The following is a 19329-nucleotide window of genomic DNA, read 5'->3' as shown; positions in this document are numbered from 1 at the left end:
AGCTTAACTTGGTAGTTTTAGCACAGGTTTTGTTAGTGGTTTCCATTTTCTGTGCGGTGTTGGAAAGAAATAAAATGGTCTATATGTGTATGATGAATCAGTATTATTTGTTTATTGTTTATTAATTTTTTTATGCTGCCTATCTCCCCTGTAAGATGACTGGGTGACTTACAAGTTTCAAAATAAGAAAAAAAAATTAAAGCATTAAAACTACACAGATTTACGGATAGAACATGGACAATAACTGGAGAAGATGATTGACTTCATTTCAGACCTTTTAAATGTAACCTTTTAACTAGGTGCGAAACAATGGAAGAAGATTTCACTCGTCATCGGCGGAATTGTGGGCCTTTTCTTGGGAATAATCACATCCGTTTACGTCTCCACGCTCCATGAAAACGATCTGTGGTTTTCAAATATCAAGGTAAAACATCGCGGTTGCATTCTGAAAATTTTGGTCTGTTCCTATTTTGCTGTTCTTCGCGTTTGCATTGAAGAAGGGTGTCAAACTCATTTCATTGAGGGCCACATCAGGGTTGTGTTTGACCTCGAGGGGCCGGGGTGGGCGTGGCCTACTCGACATCACTCATGTCGGTGCCTGAGCGCTCTGCCGGTGAAAATGGGCTCTTGAGCTCCATTTTCAGCTGCAATGGCCTCCTGCAACCCTCTGTCAGTGAAAATGGAGCTCGGGAGGGCCACTTGCAGCTCTCCCGACCTCCGTTTTTGCTGGCAGAGGCACTGTGGGTCGGTCCCTCACTGTTTCCAGAGTGGGCCCAGGGGGAAGATCTAAGCACCCCGTGTGGCTGATCCAGGCCGCGGCCCTTGAGTTTGACACAACAGCATAGAATATAATCAATATACATAGTGCTATGTGTTGAAGATTTAATAGACCAGGAAGCTGCCAAGTTGTCTATTCTTCTTTATGCATGTCACAGCAAATTCAAATGCAATTTTTTTTGTTCGCCCTTCTGGGATAAATCGGGGTTCCAAAGTGATTGAAAAATCTGCCCCCCAAAAGTGAGAACTATTTCAGTAACTCAGCAGTTTGAATACGACATTTTATCTACAATGAAACAGATAGCTCATGCAGGGTAAGAATAGAACTCCCGTATTAATCTTATTTATTAATTATCCATTTACACCTGATTCAGTCACAAGACTCTGAGGAGCTGCAATAATTAGCAGCAACACAAGCATTTCAGAGGTAGTATTCAGCAGGTTCTGATCGGTTCTGGAGACCCGGTAGCGGAAATTTTGAGTAATTTGGAGAACTGGTAAATACCACCTCTGGCTGGCCCTGCCCCCATCTATCCGCTGCCTCCCGAGTCCCAGCTGATCGGGAGGAAATGGGGATTTTGCAATAATCTTCCGCTGGAGCGGGGTGGGAATGGAGATTTTACAGTAGCCTTCCCCTGCCACGCCCACCAAGCCACGCCCATAGAACCGGTAAGGGGGGAAAAGTAGAATCCCACCACTGAAGCATTTGAATAAAATATGTCCACATTTTAGATATTGATGTTTATAATTCATATATATATATGAATGTGAATATGAGTCTCCCTTTATTTATTTATCAGCACAAATAAAAAAAACATATATATATATATATATATATATATATATATATATATATATATATATATATATATATATATATATATATATATATATATATATATATATATATATATATATATATATATATATATATATATATATATATATTTAGAGTCACAACCATTGGTAAGCCCCAATTATGGGAGGAAGCTACTAACTGCTTCCATCTGTCAATCGGCTCGTCACAAGAGTCCATCACGACAGAAACCCAATATTTTTACTGTTGCCTTTGTTATATTTGTGGGGTTTTTTTATTTGTGCTAATAAATAAATAAAGGGAGACTAGTATAGATCTATTTCAAGCTATTTAGCTCTCATCAGCTAGCCATACCCTTACTGGGATTGGAACCTGTGCTGTATTGCATCTTAGGCAGATGTGTTAACCATTAAGCCACAGAGTTCCTCTCAGCTGAGCCAGATATATACCTTTCTCCCTGGCTCAGCTGATAAGGAGACGAACTCTGTGGCTTAATGGTTAACACACACACACACACATACATACATACATACATACTCCTTCTCTTCTATTAATATTAGTGTTACTAAGGAAGAACTATGTTGTTTACTTAACTAATGTTAATATGGCTGAATGCATTTTACTATTCAATTATTATGCTCTGGCCACAATTGATGAGAGTCTAGAAAAAAAGTAGAACTTGTTACAGAACTGGCAAACAAGGAAAGCAGATGTTAGCTTAGTATGAAACAGATGTAAAACAGTAATGTTTACCCCATAAAGTGGGGCATTTGGTGGAATACAGCTGGTACCCAGCTTACAAATTAATTATGTTCGATGCATTCTTGCTAATTGGATCCCTCTCTATGATCAATCTTCCTGCCCCCTCCCTCATTAAACCCAGAATGTTTGAAAAAAAATATAGGTGAGACGATATTGTGCATTATATATTTTTTTCCCAAATGCATAACGAATGTGGAAACATCGGTCGTATTAACCTACAAGCTTTGTGGCTGATTGAATATAGGATAGAATAGTTCCTATCCAAACCACTGAAAGTTCTTCAGGATCTCCTGCTTCCAAAGATGGTGAGATTTATCATGTGGAATTGATTTTTTGGGCTGGCTGGGGAATTCTGGGAATTGAAGTCCATATTCTACCATCTGGAATTGATTTTTTTGGTTGTGGGTTCAGTCCACCCTTCCTAAAGTTGCCAAGGTTGGGAAACACTGTTCTTTGTGATTGGATTATCATAGGATAGGATAGGATAGGATAGGATAGGATAGGATAGAATAGAATAGAATAGAATAGAATAGAATAGAATAGAATAGAATAGAATAGAATAGAATAGAATAGAATAGAATAGAATAGAATAGAATAGAATAGAATAGAATAGAATAGAATTCTTCATTGGCCAAGTATGATTGAACACACAAGGAATTTTTCTTTGGTGCAGATGCTCTCAGTGTACATAAAATAAAAGATACATTCAACCCAAATCATTAGGTACAACATTTAATGATAGTCATAGAGTACAAATAAACAATCGAATAATACTAGGAAACAATCAATATAAATTGTAAGGATACAAGCAATAAAGTTACAGTCATAAGTGAGAAGAGATGGGTGATAGGAACAATGAGAATAATAATAATAATGGTAATGCAGACTTTGACAGTATTGAGGGATTTATTTGTTTAGCAGAGTGATGGCATTCTGGGGAAAAATTGTTCTTGTGTCTAGTTGTTCTGATGTGCAGTGCTCTATAGCCTCGTTTTGAGGGTAGGAGTTAAAACAATTTATGTCCAGGATGTGGGGGCTCTGTAGATATTTTCACAGCCCTCTTTTTGACTCATGCAGTGTACAGGTCCTCAATAGAAGGCAGGTTGGTAGCAATTGTTTTTTCTGCAATTCTGCAGTTCTTAGTCATAAAGTAATTAAAGCAAATAGGTAGTCTTGAAACTCTTAGTGTGGTAGAAAATTTGTATCCTCACAAACCTCAACAATGGGACATCATCACGCCACTAGCCTGAAATATGTCCTTTGTGCCAATCGTGACCCGCTCAAATAATTTGTGTCCGTTGTGGTCTGATGCCATTCGGTTGGATATTAATTCTTCCGTCTCTCCTCCATCGATATCTTGGCTATCCACCTGATAAGCCTTGAACGTCAGCAAGACAATAAAACAGACAAATACAGCAGATAAAACAGCTTTAAAACAAGCGAAGTCCCTTAAGTCTTTGCAACTCAAGAGATTAAAAGCTTACCGGCATAAAAGCATCTTCCCCATGTTGCAAAGACAAGATTATTTTAAATAGAAGGACTCTATCCGATTCAAATTGGGATCAGAAATGAAATGTAATGACAGGATGACGGCTGTAACGTACAAATGACTTTAGAAAAGACAAAAGAATGTAGAAAAGGCATTTGTGAAATTTCCATTGGGTTCAATCCAGATTAGAGTAAACTAATTGATTTTGGTGGATTATTCTAAGCATATGTAATTCATTCAACTTCACTGGAGCTCCCTCCCCCCCTTGTAGGTATAAGAAATAAAAAGAGAGAGAAGCAGTCCAGCTACCAATTTTAAATTTACCCAAGAACACTTCCGTTCATATGGACAGGGCACATGCGTTAAGACTTGTTTGACAATTTAAAATCACAAGAATTACCAGATCATGGAAGTAACTTTCAAAAAGTAATGATAGATTAAGGATTTTTTTTCTTTGATTATAACTCCTGTGCCCGTTATCTGAAATGAAAAGTGGGTTTTTTAATTTTTTAATTTCATTTTTATATAAACAATCCATTTTCCATTAAACATTGTGTCGCCTGGGTATAAATATTTTGTGCCAACAATTAAAATTTACAATCATATTCATTATTTAATCTATTCTTAGCTTAATTTCCAATACCTTAAATGTCTGATACTATAACAATCCTCACCATGCTTTATTTAACTCTATTAATTATATTTAACTATCAGTACATTTTCTATACTTTACACAACTTCTTTTACTATGTCTATTGTCTTATTTATTCCCCCCCCCCCCTGTTTATTGTGAGCCACCCGGAGTCCTTCGGGAGTGGGCGGCATACAAAACCAATAAACCTAAACCTAACCTAACCTATTCTCTTACCACCAGTAAAAAGATTCTCATATAGTATAATAATCCGTTTGTTCTTTCTCTTTAATTGCCAGTGTCAATCTGTTCATTTCTGCACATTTTAATATTTTCTTAATCACATTCTCCTCTGTAAGGATCTCTTCACTTTTCCAGTTTTGTGCAAATACAATCCTAGCTGCTGTTATAACATGGATAATCAAATATATATTTTCTTTACTATAGTTTTCTGGTAAAATCCCCAACAAAAATATTTCAGGTCTTAAGTCAATATCTTGTATCATCTTTTCCAGCCACGTATGTATTTTTAGCCCAATAATTTTTGGCTTCTTCACAGGTCCACCACATATATTAGTATGAGCCAGGTGTCTGATGGCATTTCCAACATTTAGCTGATTTGTCTTTAAACATCTTCACCAACTTTGGCAAGAAACATGGTTTATAGTTCCTTGCATTTCTTTAGGAATTGATATTTTGGTCAATGTACAAAATTGTCTGGAATATGTGGACGTCAGTAAGAAGAGTTTAAAGCTTTGCTGTGTCATCAACTCACAAAATGATCTTGATTAATCTTTCAACCTCAATTTCACACTGCTTGGGCTAGGAAAGTTAGTGATCTATGGCCTGGAATAACTGTATTGAGAAATGAGATAAGTATTACAAACGGCTTTGCCTATTTAATGCATTGGGTTGCATCTCAACCTAATCGTGCAAAGAATAGATGCCCTGAAGTCAGTAAGCGTGGATTTAGCCCATAAGTTTAAAAAGTTGCATTGCATAAATTGTTCTCCGTCTTGTTCTAACTCTATTCTACTTAAGACTAAGTTGAAACATCGCGGTCAGACTTAATGGGACAGCTTTCGTTTTTATAGCGTTTGCAATATGTCAGTCACAGTTACAACCTTCCAAAATGGGGATTGAACCAACTTTAGTATGTACAACAGATCATCGTTAAACATGGCCCTTTTTGTGATATGCGAACCAGTGGTGGGAGTCCAAATCCTTTCCTATCAGTTCTATGAGAGTGCGCTTCACATGCGTGCCTAACACATGCTTTGCGTGTGCGCGCAGCACTCAAAGAACACCCTTGGTGTCAACATTGGTGAGCTTATCTGTTTTCTAGCTGAGCTGAGGCGCGGAAATCCTCTCTGACACGCAAATAAACTGAGCTGAAAAACAAGGGAATATAGGACCGGAAACAATGGGATAGGACCAACCAGAGGCGGTATTTGCCGGTTCTCTGAACTACTCAAAATGTCCGAACCGGTCCGAGCCGGCTGAATACTACCTCTGATGTGAACCCTGCCCAAGAGTCACAGGTCTCAAGGACAAGCAAAATTAATAGATTCATAGTTTAAGGTTCTTCTTGCATCTCAAGTGATTTGCTTCTTTGTAGGAAGTAGAACGGGAAATTTCCTTCAGAACAGAATGCGGTTTGTACTACTCTTATTACAAGCAGATGCTGGCGGCACCCTCAATTCAACAAGGTATTGTAGAGTTAGTGTTTTCAATGTTATTTTTCTGCATCAAATACCTCAAGAGCCGAGGTGGCGCAGTGGTTAGGGTGCAGTACTGCAGGCCACTTCAGCTGACTGCTATCTGCAGTTCAGCGGTTCAAATCTCACCGGCTCAAGGTTGACTCAGCCTTCCATCCTTCCGAGGTGGGTGAAATGAGGACCCGGATTGTTGTTGGGGGCAATATGCTGACTCTGTAAACCGCTTAGAGAGGGCTGAAAGCCCTATGAAGCGGTATATAAGTCTAACTGCTATTGCTATTGCTAACTCTTTGGTGCTTAGAACCCAGTTACTCAGCTTTGCCTTCAGAGAGCCCTTGACTTTTGATCATAATTGAGGCTAGAATTTACATCGTTAATCCATGTGGTTGTTAAATCATGCCCAATTTTCACAACATTTTGTCATTGATTGTTAAAGCAAATCATTGCAGTTAAGTGAATCATATGGACTTTGAGTGAATCCGGCTTTCTCTCTTGACTTTGTATGTCAATGGATCGCATGCCATCTTGGAGAACTATTAATGTGGCCCCACAAAATTATAATAAAAAATAAAGAAGGCTTGTTGTTTATATACATTAAACTATGTTATATATTTTATATGTGGCTCAAAACAATTCCTCTTCACTCAGTGTGGCCCAAGCAAGCCAAAAGGTTGGATACCTGTTCTGACCCCCCACCTTGTTCGTTCAGAAACGAAAGCCAAATGAAGCTTGCAAAGGAATGTCTTTATCAGTCCCGGCTCGAGCTGGCTGCGAGCCCAAAATAAACACAGATAAAAGGCTCTGGCAAAAAGTCTTCACTCAAACTAATACCAAACAGAATTACATAAATCAAAACACTTATCCAAATGCTTTTCTCAATGGTTACACACGAACGGAGAACGTTGACTTCTGCAACCAGGGCGTGGCACCATCAGTCTTCTTATCCGCAGGAGAAGACCCCAACGAGCAAGAGCTGCCTGTTATCACCTCCTATGAGTCCTCAATTGTTCCTTACGTCGGTCAGCTCTTCTCCTACGTGCATCCCGAAACAACTCACAGGAGGGTTCTTTGTCAGCCTCTCTTGTCTCCTCCCCACTGATCCAAGGCTCAGTCATTACCTGGAGACCAACTAGTCTCTCTGAGCCCTGCTCAGAGTCAGACCCCTGTCCAGAGCCCTCCGCCTCCTCCAGGCATGACTCATAGGGCCCCCCTCGCTGTCAGAGTCTGATAGCAGCTGCAAAGGCTCCAGCCGAGCCACAACAGATACCCATGCTCTAAACCAAGAAGATAAAATCACTTGGTTGAGATGGGCAGAATGAATGAATGATTGAATGAATGACATTATTTCAGTTTCTTTCATTGTAGCTTTGTAACTTTAACATTTTCGTGGGTTTTATAGCTGGAGGTGTCACATTTTCCCTTTCTTTTCACTGTGCAGGTTTACACAGCTTGATCTATGACAATAAAACTGAATCCATGAGAACAATTAATATACTTGAAAGAATGAATGTTTATCAAGAAGTATTTCTCAGCATGCTATATACAGTGCTTCATTTGAAAGTAAGTTGTAATGAAAATGCTCAAATGGCAAATGCTCAAAAAGTCACCCATATTGTTATGGTTGTTGCATAAATATAGTAACATTTAATGTCACTGTTTTACACACACAAACACACACAAACACACAGGGCCTAAAACATATTTCAGAGTCATTTTGGTAATCTGTGTTCTGGCCCGCCAGCAGAACTGGCAGCAGATTCAGACAATGAGGAGATTGGGGAGGAACATGGGCCAGTCCTAGAGTCTGGGGAAGGCTCGGACGAGGGCTCTGCATCGGAGGCAGAGTGGGGGCCAGGGCCATATGCCAGTGATCAGCTGCCTTCAGAGTCAGTGAGGCAGACGAACAGCTGGAGCCTGTTCCCAGTGTGCACATGTGCAGAGTTGCCAGAGGAAGGGAACAGCTAAAGAACAGGGGTCGACTTGGGAGTAAGGCCACAGGTGGATGATGAATCCCCCCCCTCAAGGAAATAAAAGAGGAGCAAAAGGGAAGGGAAGTTTGCAGGAGACAATTAGTTCACTTCATTGGGCTGTGACTGCCAAGTTTTGCAGATATCAGCCTGTCAGCTCTCCAAGCCAGATAAGGTCTGTGTCTGTAAATTATCCCTTGAAAGACTTTGCTGGATGTGAATGAGCAGAATTCACAGTCAATTAATAAAAGGGGTTTTTGTCGGGACCAATTTGTTTCATGCTCTTGGGAGGCCTCAGTCAGAACAGTCTGGGAGACTGGGAGTTCTAGTCCCACCTTAGATGCAAAACCAGCAGGGTGATATTGGGCCGATCACTCTCTGTCAGTTGGAAGGAGGCAAGGGCAAAGCATTCTGAAATCTTGCCAAGTACATTGCAAGTACTGTTCTTATGCCATATTTTTCGGAATATAAGACGCACCTTTTTCCCTCAAAAAAGAGGCTGAATATCTGGGTGCATCTTATACACTGAATACAGCATTGTTTGCCTCCCAAAAAATGCTGTATTCAGCCCTCCCCCTTCACCAAAATGGCCGTGCATAGCCTCTAGGAAGCTTTCAGAGAGCTCCTGGGAGCTGAGGAGGGCAGAAATGAGCAAAAAATGGGTCATTTTTTGCTCGTTTTTGCCCCAGCTCCACCCTCCAGGAACACTCTACAAGCCTCCTAAAGGCTATTCATGCCCTTTGGGGGGGGGGGGGAACCGGGCCAGTTTTCATGAAAAACAGGCCATTTTGGGGAGGTTTGCAGAGTACAATAACTTTTTAAAAAAATTTGCCTCTTCAAAACCTTGGTGCGTCTTATACTCCAGTACGTCTTATACTCTGAAAAATATAGTAGTTGTCAGGAATCAAGACTGACTCAAAGATATATTTCTTTTGAGACTTGGTTTGGTATAATGTGTGAAGTCCTGGCTTGGGAGTAGGGAAGCATGAGTTTAATCCTGCTTTAGGAATGGAAGCCGTCTAGATGACATTGGGCCAATCATTTTTATCCAATCATATGAAGAAGATTTTGACTGGCAAAACATCCTCTTAAAATCTTGCCTACAAAAATGCAAAGATTGGTCCTTGTAGAGTCAAGATTGACTCAAAGACGCACACACAAAAATCATATTTACTTAGATGTAAATCTTACTGTATTCAATGAGGTTAACCTCTTCCACCAAGAGTAGAGCAGGCTTGGAGAATTACAGTATGTCTTACTTGAACATGTCAAATTTCAAGTTTCAAAAGGCTTTCTAGTAAGCAGGATGGGGTTTTTTTTTATAAACTTTTTTTTTATTTTTAAACAAACAAGCACAGACAAAAATAAAATCATCTTCCAGTTTTGTACAGTGTGTCGATTGGTTACAAAACAGGGGTGGGTTTCAACCGGTTCGCGGCGGTCCCTGCGAACCGGTTGGTCGGCGAACCCGGAAGTAAGTAACTTCCGGGAACGGCGAAGGGCGCGCCCGCGGTGCTTACCCGGTTTTGACGAGTTCTGCGCTTCCACGCATGCGCAGGACGCATACAGTGCCTGCGCGATCCTCCAGGAGCAGCTGGAGCGTCGCACAGACGCTAGTACGCATGTGTGTGCACTGCGCGCGTGCACGAGGACACCGCCGGCCCCCGTTCCAACCGAACCGGTTGGAACGGGGCGAGAAACCCACCCCTGTTACAAAACTATTGTGCATCCTCACCATAGTGTACACTTACAATTTATATAGAATCTCGTATTATCAATCTGATATGTATGTATACAGTTATTATCATTATTAAACACTTATTTGACTATAACTAGTATTACTTCATTTATGTGAGATATTCTAAATTTTGAATAAATTTATATTATGGCATTTCATTACATCATCCTAAATCCATCCAGTAGTAATACATCTTTATAAAATTCCCTCCATAGTCCTCACTTACAAATTATATAAAATCTTATATTAACAATCAAGTATATATGTATACATTATTATCACTGTTAATCATTTATTTGACTATAACTATTATTACTTCATTTTATGCAAAATATTCTAAAATTAAATAAATTCAAGTTAATTTTTTATTATAGCATTTCATTACATCATCCTGTATCCATCCAATAGTAGTACAATCTTTTATCTCTTCCCATTTGTGTTATTTGTATTCTAATTGCTTTTTTAGTAAATCTTATATGGACGTCTCTTTGGCGACTTGTATTTCACTGCATATCTTGTAAAAAGCTCAAAACCCCTCCTCCGTTCCTTCCATAATCTTCCCTTTGGTTATCACCAATGCTTCTGCCAGAATTTCTATCCTTACTTCTAGCAGGATGAGTTTTACAAACATGCTTTTGGATACAAACAGTTGACATCATGCTGAAATGAATTATGACCACTTCACTGCTTGATTTATCCTTCTTTTGCAGAGATTTTTAGAACCCATTTATTTTTACATCTATACGCTGTTCAGCCTTCAAGCCGTGTATGTCCTTGCCTTATATGTGACTAGTTGGCTTCTTAGTGGAACGTGGCTTTCAGGTGTATTAGCTGCTGTCTGGTATATAGTCAACAGGTGAGGTTGTCTTCTCCTACCATCATAATGATTTTCTCTCCTGGGGAAGGTTTTACCTGGGAACATCAGAATGTTTATATCAGGAGAGCTTCCTTGAGGTAAATTGAGACACAGTGGCTCAGTGGATAAGACACTGAGTTTATCGATCAGAAGGTCATCAGTTCAGCGATTCGAATCCCTAGCGCCACGTAACGGAGTGAGCTCCCATTACTTGTCCCAGCTTCTGCCAACCTAGCAGTTTGAAAGCATGTAAAAAATGCAAGTAGAAAAATAGGGACCCCCTTTGGTGGGAAGGGAACAGTGTTCCGTGTGCCTTCAGCGTTGAGTCATGCCAGCCACATCACCACAGAGACATCTTCAGACAGCGCTGGCTCTTCGGCTTTGAAACGGAGATGAGTATGTGCGAGGGGAATCTTTACTTTTACCTTATTTTGGGGAAAACAGCCAAGGGAAGGTCTGCTTTTCTTAATCAGCATAATCTTATCTCGATCAGAAGTTCCATAATTTCACCATCCTCCTCCTCTGTTTCAAACCTGACTGTTTAAAAAAATAAATAAAACACCTTTTTAAACATTTGTCTGATTAGCCTGTAAACTTTTTGATGTATTTCACAGTAGGCAAAAGAATATTCCAAGTGTGTTTTAATTTCCACCTCCCTGAGGAGTTTCCCCATCTTAGCTTAGAACTAGCTTTTGTTTTTGATTTCCACAGAGTAGATACAACCCGAGTGGAATTCACCATCCCGCTAAGAGAAAACTGGGCACTGCCGTTCTTTGCCGTCCAGCTCGCTGCAATTACGGTCCTTTTCAGATCACATTTACGATCTGTTCACGAAGTAAGTCTCTCCAGGTCAAAAAAAAAGTTTTCTTGAGAAAATATTTGGCTACAGCTAAAGAAATATTGGGAATAGTTCAGTGGTGGGTTTCAAAAATTGTTCGAACCTACTCTGTGGGTGTGGCCTCCTTGTGGGAGTGGCTTGCCGCCCATGTGACCGAATAGGAGTGGCTTGCCACCCATGTGACCGGATATGAAGATGCCGACGACACTTGTCAGAACCACCTTAAATCACCTCACACACAGCACTGGCATGCATAACAATATGAGGTAAACTTGTTTTTTAAAAGGCATCTTTGGTTAAAACAACTTCAACACACGCAATGTTCTGATTGCACCACAAAGGCAGTAGTCATCCTTACCTTTCACAGAGGCACTGAGTTTTATAAATATGAGCATGATAGTGTAGAATAATCAGATCCAAGGACCAGTGGTGGGTTTCAAAAAATTTTGGAACCTTTTCTGTAGATGTGGCCTGCTTTCCAGGTCCACTGGTGGAACCTCTTCTAACCGGTTCGGTAGATTTGACGAACCGGTTCTACCGAATAGGTGCGAACTGGTAGGAACCCACCTCTGGAATAGTTTCAAAACAAACCCACATCACATCATTGAATTAATCCTACAGAGACCATATATACTATCCCTAGCATTTGCCAAAAAGCACTTAGCATCTAATGTCAGGACAAAATGCATCCATAGATTGGTTCAACCACTGCAATCAAGGGGATTAGGAAGATATTGTCCTTTTGAAGGGATGTGGTAGCTCAGTGGTTAAGACCCTGAGTTTGTTGATCAGAAAAGTCAGTAGTTTAGTGGTTTGAATCCCTAGCGCCACGTAAACGACTGAGCTCCCGTTACTTGTCCCAGCTTCTGACAACCTAGCAGTTCGAAAGCATGTAAAAAAACGCAAGTAGAAAAATAGGGACCACCTTTGGTGGGAAGGCAACAGTGTTCCGTGCACCTTCAGCATTTAGTCATGCTGGCCATATGACCACGGAGACATCTTCAGACAGCGCTGGCTCTTCAGCTTTGAAGCGGAGATGATCAGCTCATATGTGCAAGGGGAATCTTTACCTTTATGTATTGTCCTTCACATCTCATGAAGAAATAATCATAACTGATGATGCCAGCAGTTCAGTTCTCACTGGTTCAAGGTTGACTCAGCCTTCCATCCTTCTGAGGTCGGTAAAATGAAGACCCAGATTGTTGGGGACAATATGCTGACTCTGCAAACGGCTTAGAGAGTCCATAAAGCACTAGGAAGCAGTATATAAGTGCTATTGCTTTTGCTATTCTATTCCATTCCATTCCATTCCTTATTTCTATTCTACTCTACTCTACTCCATTCCATTCCTTATTTCTATTTTACTCTACTCCATTCCATTCCTTATTTCTATTCTATTCTACTCTACTCTACTCAGTTCTGTTCTGTTCCATCCCATTCTATTCTATTCTATTGCCATGGTGGCGTAGGGGTTAGAATGTAGTATTTCAAGATGACTCTGCCAAAAGCCAGGATTTCGATTCTGATTGACTCAAGGTTGACTCAGCCTTCCATTCTTTTTTTTTTCATCAGTTGTTTTTCTTCTTCCCTCTTCCAGAGGTTGATGCTTCTAGCCGTGTTTATTGCAACCTTCCTCTTAAGTTTGACTTGGCAATTTAATCAATTCATCCTGTTGATCCAAGCGATGGCTTTGTTTACTCTCGACTGCCTTGACATGATCCCTGAAGGAAAAGTAAGTTAACTATTGGGCGGGGCACTCATTGGTGCAGATTGAAGCCATGTTGAAGTGATAAGAGATTCTTACAGGTGGCTGTGCTTGATATTATCCCACCCCGTACAATATTATCACCCAAAGGCAGTGGGGGCGATTGAAAATAATAAATTTAAACTGGATTAGATGTAAAGCAAAAATGAGGCATGTAAATTTAGTCTCTTTCGTCCAAGCATGAATACTAAAAAATAGAAGCTGTGTCTGGCATCATTTTTTAATCATTTTTGCAGGTTATAAGGCTCTATATCGTACAGGTGGCCAGTCTGCTGATGGTTTACCTCTTACAGTTCTTTAATTCCATGATCATTGGGTCATTGCTTGTCAGCTTTAATATGTCAGCTTTGTTAGCAAGAAAACTTCAGGTACGTATTATTATTCCATTTTTGCTTTGCCATAATATAAGAGTATAAGATGCACAGGAGTATAAGACGAACCAAAATTTTGAAGAGGCAAATAAAAAAAAAGGTTTTGCACTCTGCAGACCTCCCAAAAACCGGCCCATTTGTTGTCAAAGAAAGGGCATGCATAGCCTTTAGGAGGCTTAGAGGGAGCTCCTGGTGGCTGGGGGGGGGGGCAAAAGCGGCCCGTTTTTCGCTCATTTCTGCCCTCCCCAGCCCCCAGAAGCACTCTGGAAGCCTCCTAAAGGCTATGCGCGGCCATTTTGGTGAAGGGAGCGGGATTTCGGGAGGCAAAAAATGCTGTATTCAGTGTATAAGAAGCACCCAGATTTTCACCCGTTTTTGAGAGGGAAAGGTGCATCTTATACTCCGAAAAATACGATAGCTAAGAACATAAAAGCTGTTGTTTGCCTGCTCTTTGATCCCTTTTGTACCATTATAAATGGTAGATAGATAGGATGTGGTGACTCAGTGGCTAACATGCTGACCTTGTTGATCAGAAAGGTTGGCAGTTCGGCGGTTTGAATCCCTCTTTTTAGTGCCGTTGTAATTTCGAACACTCGCTAAAAGATTGGCTGTAAGTTGACGACTACTTGTATGAAGCTGAAAATTGCCTTTATTGGATCGCAATCAAACGTCAATACAATACTTTTCATTAATTAACATTATTTCATTAATAATCCAGCAATACCAAACAACGTAATTTGTATTGTTTTAGATTAGGGGTGTCAAACTAGCGGCCCGTGGGCTGGATGCATCACACCTTAAGCCACACCCACCCGTGTTTGACACCCATGTTGTAGATGCATTTTAAGGACTGTTAACCGCTTGCCTTTTCCAGAATAACTTGAAAACCGGCGGCTTGTTAAGCAGAATTGGAAAACTTCTACTCCATGTGCTATTAGTGCTGTGCTTGACATTCCTTGTAAATAATTTTATTAAGGTGGGTAAGATTTCTTCTTTTTTCTCCATCTATAGAGCATCATTTTAAAGAGGAATATGGGATATTTAAGTCTTAGGCACTAAATTATAGATGACTATATTCATGTAGAACAGGGATGTCCAACTCGATTTCGTTGAGGGCCACATCAGGGTGGTGTTTGACCTTGGGCGGCTGGGGTGGGCGTGGCCAGCACAACGTCACTCGTGTCAGGACCGCCTGTGGTGGCCTGAGCACTCTGTCAGCGAAAACGGGCTCCCGAGCTCCGTTTTCGGCTGCGACGGCCTCCTGCAACCTTCTGCCAGTAAAAATGGAGCTCGGGAGGGCAGCCTGAGCTCCGTTTTCACTGGCAGAAACACTGTGGGCTGGTCCTTCACTGTTTCCAGGGTGGCCCTGCAGGCCAGGCCTAAACATCTCGCGGGCCGGGAGTTTGACGCCACTGATGTAGAAGAAAACTTCAATCTTCTATAGCTCTAATTTGTCTTCTGGTGGATCCTCCACCCCTTCTGGAACAGACTTTTGGGTTCACAGAAATCTTCAGGGAAAGTAAGACCTTTTCCTCTTCAGAATACTTTTCTTGCAGATTTGAGTCCCATGAATGACTGCCCTGCTTTAGAGAATTCTCAAGTAATAACTTGTTTCATGAGGAGGATTGGCAGGAATGAGACTAGGTTGTACAGTCCTTTCCAGAGAATATAAATGCTGTACATTTTCCCTTTTCCCCATAGAGAATTCTAAATCTGCAATCCGATGAGCACATCTTCAAATTTCTCAAAGCAAAATTTGGATTCGGAGCAACAAGGTACAGCAATAATTGTTTTTCTAAAGTATTTTCTTAGAAGGAAGGTTTTTCCACATTTCAGAGTATAGAGTATAATTCTAGTAAATAAATACTTTAAGTCACAGATTTTGTCACCATATTTCTCTTCTTATTTTCTTCAGAGATTTTGATGCTAACCTGTACTTGTGCGAAGAAGCCTTTGGTCTTTTGCCTTTTAATACTTTTGCAAGACTATCAAATACACTCGTTTTGTACCCTTACTTATTTGTCCTGTTGATCACAGCCACAACAGCTGCTGTTGTCTCTTTTCAAAACCTTAGGTAGGTCTTTTGTTAAACTGTTGAGTTTTTTTTCTGGTTGTGACCTTCCTCTCTCCCCCCTCCCCCAACTTCACTAAGAGCAGTAACAGCTTTAAAGGAACCTGGCAGCATATATATGCCACTTTTCAGATAGAAAGCCCCTACAGAGAGTGGTAAGGACAGCTGAGAAGATTATAGGAAGCTCGCTTCCTGTTATTCAGGATACTGTTTATAAATGTTATGTTTATGTTTATTGTCTCAATAAAGAATCAATAAGCGAGAGGATGCCTTGAGCTGAATACCAATGTCCTTTTTAAAAAGAACTTTAAAGTCGTCTTCTGGCTGGCCACAGTATAAACATCTTCTTCCTTTCCTTCTCCTTCATTTGTTCAGTGGCCGTGCGAGTATCAAATCCGCGGGAAAACAACCCACGTCCGCCACCGTGTTCAAACCTGCTATGGCTTACCACTTGGTCCACACCATTTCATTCGGGCTCCTGGCCTTAAGCACCATGAGGTACGTTTTATCTATCATAGTCATATCTATCATGAAAACTGTAAAAAAAAACCACCAGTCCATAAAGAAGAAACGAAGAACAATCAGGCAGAATGCTAAGTGATTCTGATGACCGGGTTACCCTTTTTCATAAGCTGCATTAACCCATGGCATTGTCCTTCTATAAAACCTCTGGCAGATTTAGAGGCTTTTCATTTACAGTAGGGGCGCGGTGGCTCAGTAGCTAAGATGCTGAGTTGTCGATCAGAAAGGTCAGCAGTTTGGCGGTTCGAATCCCTAGCGCCACGTAATGGAGTGAGCTCCCGTCATTTGTCCCAGCTTCTGCCAACCTAGCAGTTCGAAAGAATGTAAAAATGCAAGTAGAAAAATAGGAACCAACTTTGGCGGGAAGATAGCAGCATTCTGTGCACCTTCGGCATTTAGTCATGCCGGCCACATGACTACAGAGACGTCTTTGGACAGCACTGGCTCTTCGGCTTTGAAACGGAGATGAGCACCGCCCCCCAAAGTCGGGAATGACTAGCACATATGTGCGAGGGGAACCTTTACCTTATCATTTATAGTTTTTCCTGATGAACAATCAGTTGTTGCCTTTTTTAACTGCCTGGAAAGCTGCTTTTAATAATGTCGTGGTCAGCAAGAGTGTAAGAACTTACTTTCTACTTGGAAACCATTTCTGGATTTTGTGCTTGAGGTGTGGGGGGGGGGGGAGAAATGAAACAATGATATTGGATTTTTCTGATTAGATAAGTTTGTGGCTCCAGAAATGGCTAGTACGTAAAAAGTATGTAAAAGTAAAAAGTTGAGGCTGTAATGTTATTATGACGTTCTACTGCACTAAAAAGAATCGGAAGTCAAGGCTTTTTCGTTTTTTCCCCCTTTCCCGTATATTTCTTTCTCTTCCCTTTTTCCTCTCCCGTTTTCCCACTATTTTCGCTTTCGTTTGCATTTTATCCTTTGATAAGTTTAATACAAAAATATAAAGTAAAAATATGTAACAGCTAGGTTTCACTAGTCGTTACTTTTAAAGCCCTACATGGTTTAGGACCTGGCTACCTGAGAGACAGCCTCCTGCCATTCACCTCCCAAAGACCGATTAGATCACACAGATTGGGCCTCCTCTGGGTACCATCGGCGGGTCAATGTCGGCTGGCGACCCCCTGGGGGAGAGCCTTCTCTGTTGCTGCCCCGGCCCTATGGAATGATCTCCCCGTAGAGATCCGGACCCTCACTACACTTCCGGCCTTCCGTAAAGCCACTAAGACCTGGCTGTTCTGGCAGGCCTGGGGCTGTTGATCAGCATCCAGCCCCATTTTAAGTGTATGTATGTTGTGTATTTTTAAAATGATTATATTTCTACCTTTAATTTTTAATTCCCTTGTTTGTCTGTAAGCTGCCCAGAGTCCCCTGGGAGTGGGCGGCATACAAATACCAATAAACTGGAAATTGGAAACTTTCAGGAGGTGAACAGATAGTAGATATGGTTTCTTTTTCTCTTAATTTTCCTCTTTCTGAATCTTGCAGGATGAAATATCTCTGGACTTCCCACGTGTGCATGTTTGCAGCTTCTGGCCTGTGCAGTGGTGATATCTGGGGACTGGTTTTGAAATGCATTCATCTTCACACACCCAAACGGGTTAGAGATCTTTTATTTATTTAGCTATATAACAAATTGTACAAATTAGTCCTTGACTTAAAACTGTTCACTTAACAACCAGTTAAAGTTTCGACAGACTTGAAAAAAGTGACTTACAACTCACCGCCGAAGTTATGAGTGTTGTTATCACCTTTTGTGGTCACATGGCCATATTTTGGTGACTTAGCAACAGGCTCGCATTTATGACCATTTGCAGCATCCCACAGTCACATGATCACATTTTGCAATGTTTCTCCCCCCCCCCTCCGCCATTTTCAAGCAAAAACAAAATCACGCGTTGTATAGGATGGATTCGGACTTCTGACCCCATCATTTACTTCACTGCAGTGATTCACTTAAAGGCATTGTAAAAAGTGTCGTAAAATTGAGTACGGCTGTATGTAACTCAACTTACAATCATAACAATTTTTTTAATTGAAAATTTTGGAAAAAAAAAACTTTTACAAATATTTACCTCCCTCCCCCTACCCTCCCCCCAACCCCCCCAACCTCCCCCCCCCCGACTTCCCAGAACCAATACAGGGTATAAATCTTTAACAAAGATATTCTAAGATAAACTTTTTTTTTTAAAGTTAGTATCATCTTTCATTTGAGCTTTAACTCCTCTTTGCTAGGCTAAGTCTAAACAGATTATATCATTCCTTGTTTCTTCAGTCATAAACTATCTGGAATTTCTTAGTCCCATATTTATTTTGAGTATAGTCAATCCATCTTCTCCACTCCAGTTTATATCTCTCATTTGAATGGTCCTTGAGATATGCTGATATTTTAGCCATCTCTGCTAGGTTTGTTACTTTTAATGTCCATTCTTGAATAGTAGGCAAATCTTCCTTCTTCCAGTATTGTGCCACCAACAATCTTGCTGCAGTTATTAAATGCAAAATCAGGTTAGTCTCTCTAACTGTACAATCAGTAATTATACCTAACAAGAATAACTGAGGGGTAAACTTTATCCTTTTTTAAGAACATTTTGCATAATCCACCATATTTTTATCCATACAAATTTTTGACCAAAATTTTGGCTTCAATTGTAGTTGGAAGTTGAGAACTATCTGTATGGAAGCCCAACTTACAAAGTTGGAACATTGGATGGCATGCAGTCAGGAAAACAAGCATTAAAAGGCCAGTACATTTAAAAGCAACAGCAAAAATTAATAAGTGATTAAGAACTCAAATTCAAACTACCTCCCTCCGTGCAGGAATTTCAATCATTACATTTTGTCCTTCTTATTTCAGTAATGAATAAAATTCTGGTTTCTTTTCCATGGCCTGAACAGATTTGCAAAATGGTGGTTGAAAACAGATTGAGTACAATTTAATAAGGTAGTTGGGAGAGCTTGCGTGATCTTTTATGCCTAACTCTTTTGAGCTCAA

General features: G+C 40.5%; 1 protein-coding gene across 1 annotated transcript in view; it reads left to right on the top strand.

The window, feature by feature from the left end:
• DPY19L3 (dpy-19 like C-mannosyltransferase 3) overlaps positions 1-19329 on the top strand; it is a 38418-nt gene that overhangs the window by 5410 nt on the left and 13679 nt on the right. The window contains exons 3-14 of the mRNA XM_087728484.1: positions 300-424; positions 6095-6185; positions 7633-7754; positions 10610-10755; positions 11467-11590; positions 13191-13325; positions 13595-13726; positions 14604-14705; positions 15431-15504; positions 15645-15803; positions 16176-16298; positions 17823-17934. Coding sequence (XP_087584610.1) covers positions 300-424; positions 6095-6185; positions 7633-7754; positions 10610-10755; positions 11467-11590; positions 13191-13325; positions 13595-13726; positions 14604-14705; positions 15431-15504; positions 15645-15803; positions 16176-16298; positions 17823-17934 — 1445 coding nt within the window. The remainder of the gene's footprint in view (positions 1-299; positions 425-6094; positions 6186-7632; positions 7755-10609; positions 10756-11466; positions 11591-13190; positions 13326-13594; positions 13727-14603; positions 14706-15430; positions 15505-15644; positions 15804-16175; positions 16299-17822; positions 17935-19329) is intronic.

This window comes from Thamnophis sirtalis, unplaced genomic scaffold (assembly GCF_051295495.1).
Source record: "Thamnophis sirtalis isolate CommonGarterSnake01/CBP01778 unplaced genomic scaffold, rThaSir2_p1.2 scaffold_14, whole genome shotgun sequence".
Lineage (NCBI taxonomy): Eukaryota > Metazoa > Chordata > Lepidosauria > Squamata > Natricidae > Thamnophis > Thamnophis sirtalis.
Note: the sequence above shows the minus strand (reverse complement) of the source record. Positions and strands in the feature narration are given on the sequence as shown.